Raw genomic sequence first — 7,500 nt, forward strand, 5'->3', positions numbered from 1 at the left:
CTAAATCGACCGACCGGGTCGCTAAATCTACCGACCGGCCTGCAGTTTTAGGTCGGTAGATTTAGCGACCCTTTATTTTTCATCAAAAATGTTCATTACTTCAAAACAAATGTAATTGTTTTTTTTCCCAGTAATTTCATGAAGAAATAAAATAATTGTTAAAATAATTCCCTAAATTACAAAACAAAATGTTTAAGAAGTGGTGAAAACAGCCAATCTACAAGCTACGTTGTGAGCTTGTAGATCTGCTATTTTCACTAGTTTGCTATTTGCTATTTTCACAAGTCTTGAGATCTCTACTCCTTGCATCCTCATTATCGCAGAATTGCGCTGTCCTCCCTCTTGTTCACGGACACCATGTTATTGCAATGATTGCATTGTATCTGGCAGTCGGAAGCCAAATACTGTACAATGCCATCATTAAAATAACATTGTTTTCATATTGATGAGTGACTTACTGAACAATTCTCTGCCTCACTCATTCTCCTTCCAGTTCGGATAGTTGTCTGCATCATTAACACACATCATCAACATGGTAGTTTTATTCCATACTAGGTGATGCTCAAGTCCTCAGCAGACAAAATGCTAACTGGCCAACTTGCAGCCTGCAGTCTGCAACCGTCAGATTTGAGTAAATTATGAAAATGGATGTGTGTTTCTTTAGCACTGCGAGACAGAGAATGGTTCATTTATTCATTTCCCTTCTCTTCCTCTGCTTCCCTGAAGGCTTTGCCTGATCTTCTCATCTCTGTAGGAGTGCTGTGTTTTATAGAGTGTGTCTCACATAGATCACACAGCATTCGCTCTGTTTATTCTCGCCTCACACACATGCACACGCGCGCACACGCACACGCACACACACACACACACACACACACACACACACACACACACCGTGTTTGACAGTGTGCGAGGGAGGCACACAGTGGGAAGACACTGACAGAATTCAAACTTAGACCAGACCTAGACTTGCCTGACTCTCCTAATTATCCTATATACCTCTGTCCTCTACTGCAGTGGTTCTCAACCTGTGGGTCGGGACGTCCCCAAATTATTTTGGGGAGTCCCCGGATGATTAACTTAATGTGCAACATTGTTTTCTCACTCAACAGTAAACAAGCCAACATAAAGTTTAAGTGTACAGAGGGTATCTGCACATTTCTAAAGTGACAATTCAAGGACTTTTCAATACCTCTAAAACGTCAAATTAAACATTGGCCAAATTGTCAAATATTAGAGGCAAACAAATTGAAAATAGGCAATGTGAAAACGCCTCGCAACGCGAGCATGTAGATCTGGTATTTTCGCAATAGAAAAGTGTTAAACAAAATGTAATTCCTCAACTCTTAGTGCTTGTCAGGGTAGGGTATTTAGAATATGATTATTTTGGGGGTCGCGGCCTGAAAAGGTTGAGAACCACTGCCTTACTGCACCGCTTCTCAACGTGCGATCCAGGGACCCTAAGGTATCGTTGATAGGGTTCCAGGGGGTTCACATCTGAATTATTTATCAAAAATGGATGTAGAACAAAATGGACTCAATGTTCAGAGGGAAAAAAGAAAACACTAGATTGGGGTGCCAGAGTAAAAATGAAAAATCTGATTGAAAGGGGGTCTGTGTGCCAATGCATATAAGGCTGGGGGGTCCTTGAAATTAAAAAGTTTGAGAGTCACTGCTGTATTGTACCTCTCTCTACCATTCCTGCAGCCTTCCAGGAAGCCAGAGGCATGCCTGTGGCATGTCCCCAGGTGCCACACAGCCCTCCTGAAGTTGCGCCACCGACTGGAGTCACGATGCCATCCATTTTGCCCCTCTGTTACACACACGCATGCACGCACGCACGCACACGCACAATATCACTGTATTACACACCCCAACATACTCTCCGATCCTCTTCTGCCATCCAAACATGGGTCCTGATCCACTGTTTCCCAAACCTTTTATCGGTTGCGAGTACTGGTAAAACTTTTCCTGTTTTCTTCATTATTTCAAAAGATTTAAAAAAGATGGTGTAGCGACTGCACCGCTTGACTACCACCGTTACGCTCTGCGCCTCTGGAACTCCTTCCCACAAGACATTCCCCAACATAGAGAGAAGGGAAACACACACACGCACACACACATCACACGTCACACGTCACACGCATACACTCACCTAGTGGCATGCCGATGCCATATCCCTTGGTGTCCAGCAGGCCTCCTATCTGCGTGAGGTTGCAGTTCTTGCGGCGGTGGTACTCGTTCATGGTGCTCTCCATCAGGAAGGCGTACTTGGAGTTGAGCACCCTGGCGATGCCCTCCGCCGTGCTCTTCACAAACACACTGGGCTGCTTGGAGTGCATGTAGTTCCACATGCGCTGGTAGGTCTGGTACCGTGAGTTCTGGATAGGAGGAGATGGGGAGGGAGGAGGGACTTCTGTCAACACACATACTGTACACACACATACACGCTAGGTCAGGTTCTCCTCTAGACTGTGGAACCATTGGCACACATGTTTGTGCATTAGAAACTGAACAATGTGCATTGCATTTTCTTTTCCTAAGAACCATCACACACACACACACACACACACACACACACACACACACACACACACACACACACACACACACACACACACACACACACACACACACACACACACACACACACACACACAAAACCCCAAACCCAAAACACTGGCAAGAGTGGGGGAAGAATAACTCAGAAATGATATAAGCAAATCCCAGGGTGATTTATTTATTTAGAGTGCTTTTAACTAAACAGCTTTGTAGCAAAGTGCTTTAGAGGGCAAAAACAAAAAACAGTTAAATATGGCTTACGGGGCAGGGCTGGGGATTGTGTGTGTATGTGTGTATGTGTGTGTGTGTGTGTGTGTGTGTGTGTGTGTGTGTGTGTGTGTGTGTGTGTGTGTGTGTGTGTGTGTGTGTGTGTGTGTAGAAAGAGATACAACGTAATCTTTCTAAAATATTCATACACAAAGCATTATTCTCACTCCAGTGAGGACAATTGGTCCGAGTTTAGAGCCGAGTTTAAATTGATACGGTTCGGGGTGCACACACACGCGCACACACACACACACACACACACACACACACACACACACACACACACACACGGATCGATGGATGGATGCTCTCCGTGTCTCACCATGAAGAAGGTCATGGTGGAGCCTCCGTGGATGGTTCCATACTGGATGTTGGTCTGGTCTGCCAGGTCGTCTGGGGACTCGATGGGAACCTCCATCCTCTGCACCGTCAGGAAGGCTGCCAGGTTGGCCGTGTACGACGAGATGATGATCAGTGTGAACGCCCACCTGCATGGAGAGAGAGAGAGAGACAGAGGGAGAGAGAGGGCTCAGCGGTTGAAGAGCCTGTTGCTCAAGAGCACATCATCATCAACACCGCAAAAGACATTTGTTGTAGAGCAGTGGTCAAGTAAAAGGACCCCCAAATTGATATGTATTTGGCTGCGGACCCCTATTGGAAAAGGTATTGTGCCAGGGACCGCCAGAAGAGAAGATTTATGTAAAAGAAAAAAGGAAAAAAAGAAAAACATTCAACGTTTTCCAAATGATTTCAATATTGTTCAGAAATTTTATTTTATACTGTATGTTATATCAAGCCAACATATAAATGGATAAAGTGGGTAAAGTGTGTGTGTGTGTGTGTGTGTGTGGGGGGGGGGGGGGGGTCCCATGAGCCCTTGTGTGAAAGGTGGGCAAACTGGGCATCACTTCCTGCTCCTCAGCTATTTCATTTGACTGCTGTGGCCGGTGGCCTATCACACCTGGATCACTGTAAGTTGATTACTTGGTGCATTGTTGAATCAGCTGCATGTGTGGAGGAAGAGGAGCACACATTTTTCCCCACTAAGCTCACTGGGAAACTTATTATAAAGTAACTTGTAGCCTACATTTACTTAAAGGCCTGCTGAAACGCCCCGAAATTATAATAGTATGATACAGTAGGTCACGTGGTCTCTCTGAAAACGGTCTGAAATAGTCTGAAACTCATGTCACAGTGTAATCTGCCCCTCGCCCCCCAACAACAGCTGACCAGTACGGTAAGTAGTCTAAGTACAGTCAATTAATTTGATTGGCTTATAATTGCGCATTCTCACAATGACATCATAAACATATTAACTAATATTTTAAGATTACTTTTTAAAGTAACAGTAGATGATAGTCCTACTTTAAGTGCAGTACTTAAGTACAATTTTGAGTATTTGTACATTACTTTATTTCCCATTTTCAATCATTTTACTTCTACTCCACCACTGGCTGCTGTTTGCATCGGTCCGCGGCAATAGCGACGGCGCTCTCTACAGGGGAGCGCTCAGGAAATGGGTCTGTAGGGTTTCCAGATCTTGCTGTGTACTGCCCATGCATTCTAACCTGCATGCGTCTATTCACAATGTGCAGTTACTGTATGTTGTTAGATGAAGAGATTTGGTAGTGAAGGCAGGGAAGGTTATAAGATGTAGCTGTGGATGGGGAAAAAAGAGATGGAGGGAGGGAGGGAGGGAAGGAGCTATGAAAGGCTGGCAGGTTAGCTATGTAGGAGATTCTAATCAAAAGAAAATCGGGGGCCCAGCGAGGCGTTTTAGGCTGGGAGGGAGCAGCGGGGTGGGGGGCAGACAAGAAAAGCCTTGCCAGCAGGTCAGTAGTTTAGGATGCTATCTATAACAGCTTTGATGGGGGGGAAATTGCAGCCTCCAACGGCTTGGAAATTGCAGGAGTCAATATGACATTTTTCTTTTCTTTTTTCTATCATTTCCCAGCAGCCAGACAAAACAAACACACACAGTCAGCCAGGAAGGCAGAGAGACAACCAGACACCAGTCTGAAAGCCAAGACGGCCTAACAGAGAAACAGGTTGCGTGGCTGGCTGGCAACCTGTTTCTCTGTTAGGCCAGCCAGTCAAGACATCCAGGCAATGAGCCACACATGTACCCAGACAGACAGATATAGACAAACACATAGATGAGCCAGCCAGCTACAGGTCTTACGGGTCCATTGGGTTTCATATTATGCTCTCAAGAGTTAAATTAGGCTATTATTAAACATCTGCATTATTTATTTACAAGAAGACTTGTTATTCTTTATCAACATTGGCCTGATATTTCTCCTATGGTTCCGAACATGAATAGCATGGAAATGTGGACAAAATCGTATCCAACCGATAACAAAATATGTTGGGTCTGAGAGTCTAAATCTCATCAAATGGTGGTCTGTGGCTCAAATGCCCAATAATGTCTCATGTCTTGAGATGAAAAAGGTTGAAAACCACTGCTGTAGATTGATAGATCACCAGCCAGCGGCGCGGACGGACAGACAGACAGACAGACAGACAGACAGACAGACAGACAGACAGACAGACAGACAGACAGATCATCATGGGGTTTTATGGGGGCAAGTGCTTGGTGAGGTTTGGCAGACGTACGCATGACTGTACTGTCTGTCACAGAGAGAAACTGATAGTCCCTCCAGCCCTCACTATCACTCTACCATCTGTCTACCTGCATACACTGGAGCTCATGGACGGAGGAAGAGAGGGAGAGGAGAGGATGGCCATTATTAGCATCACCAGAGACATACTTCACCATCTGTCTGCTGGCAGTTAATGTTTCTGAGTGATGATTGGATGGAGAGGACAGGACAGGACAGGACAGGACAGGACAGGACAGGACAGGACAGGTGAGGAAGAAACGAAGAAACAGAAGCAAAGCAAAAAACAAAATGGCATGCTAACCTCATTGAAACGCACGCACGCACGCACGCACGCACGCACGCACGCACGCACGCACGCACGCACGCACGCACGCACGCACTAGGGATGTGCGCGTGTATTCGGTTATCCGACTAAACGGTTATTCGTTTTGAAAATACAATTCGGTTATTCTATTAAATGTATTTTTCATTATTGAGATATTAACTTTATTCAACATTTAAATTCTGCGCCCCTATATTACTGTCTTGTCTTAATAAAATGTTACTTTTTAACAAGCAAATTAAGCATTCCCTTGGTTGATTTGCGGAGCATGACTGTCTGTGTCACAGTCTGACTGTGAAATTACAATAAAAAAAAATAACAATTCATTTTCGGATAGTCGAATATTCCGTTTCAAAATTGTCGTGTACACGTCAGTGAAATTAGTCGCTAGGAACATCCCTAGCACGCACGCACGCACGCACGCACGCACGCACGCACGCACGCACGCACGCACGCACGCACGCACGTATCATCATAGTAGTCATGTGCTGTGAGCTGCTATTTACGCCATGCAATACCAGTGGGCATCTATGTATAAATCGGGCTTTTGGGTCTCAATTTCTAATTTCTCCTGCACAGACCCTTGGGATAGGGTCGTGCCACACTGGTTGAGAAACACTGCATCATCCATCCATCCATCCAAACCCTCCCAGATGTAACTCACCACACTCCACTGACACATCTGGTTGACAGGGCGCGAGGCATGATCTCTGAGCCCTGCTGCATGAAGCCTCCCACGGGGAACCACAGGCTGTTCCCCAGCGTGTACTGGTTCTCCAGCAGGTCCGTGCGCTGCCGCAGACAGGGGTGAGGGTTGTACCATTCGTACGGACTCAACCTGCATGGCGGGGAGAGGGGGCAGGGAGGTGGAGAGAGAGAGAGTTTATTACCTGGCGGGAAGACACTGTGAAATCCACAGTGTCTAACTTATAAATCGTCGCTGACGTGTATGTCAAAACAAAAAAGTAGGTATAGGGACTGGCTTATTGTCAGTATCAGCCAGTAACACGTGGGACTCTGTCCCCGTTACACAATGCCCTAGACCCATGGGAGATGGATTGCTGAGGTGGAGGGTCACACCTTGCCGCACGACTTGCCGCAACGAAGCCGTGCTACTTGTACGTTGAGTTGGCGGTGCCCGGGATCGAACCCATCCATGGTCCAAAGGCGAGAGCTCTACCGATTTATGTTTTTAAATTTAAAATAGTGAAAATAGCTGATCTACAAACTAACAGTGTTGTGAGCTTGTATACTGTATATTGGCTATTTTCGCAATTTTTGTGTTGACTCTCTTGTATGATGAAGTAGGCCACTAATCTATGACAAAACTAAAAGTTTAAACATCGAGATATGACGTTTCTACCCTGCATCAACACTTTATCATCTCAGAGCTATCTCCAAGCTGCAAAAATAATACTGACTGTAGAATCTCTACAATCGTGTGTAAAGATCTGCAGTTCTGAATTTATACTAGAAAGCAGTGGTGTAAAGTAACTAAGTACATGTACTTACTGTAAGTACTGGACATGTACTTGAGTACGTGCAGGCTACTTACGTACAGTTTTGAGGTTGTTGTACTTTATTTGAGTATTTCACATTTTCCAATACTTTTACATCACTACATCTCAGATCTAAATATTGTACTTAATTTACTCCACATTGTGAGCTTGTAGATCTGCTATTTTCAAAAGATTTTTTATACATCTGAAAACTTTATATGGGACA

At 45.0% G+C, this 7,500-nt stretch overlaps 1 protein-coding gene across 1 annotated transcript in view; it reads right to left on the minus strand.

Annotated features, from left to right (window-relative positions):
• The window catches only part of LOC308293122 (glutamate receptor ionotropic, kainate 5-like), a gene marked incomplete at its 3' end in the record, with an annotated part of 97,517 nt that overhangs the window by 18,729 nt on the left and 71,288 nt on the right, over positions 1–7,500 (minus strand). The window contains exons 14-16 of the mRNA XM_080735557.1: positions 6,440–6,613; positions 3,152–3,317; positions 2,156–2,381 (exon numbers count right to left, since the gene is read on the minus strand). Coding sequence (XP_080591683.1) covers positions 2,156–2,381; positions 3,152–3,317; positions 6,440–6,613 — 566 coding nt within the window. The remainder of the gene's footprint in view (positions 1–2,155; positions 2,382–3,151; positions 3,318–6,439; positions 6,614–7,500) is intronic.

This window comes from Nannobrachium achirus (genome assembly GCF_963921795.1).
Source record: "Nannobrachium achirus genome assembly, chromosome: 10".
Classification (NCBI taxonomy): Eukaryota; Metazoa; Chordata; class Actinopteri; order Myctophiformes; family Myctophidae; genus Nannobrachium; species Nannobrachium achirus.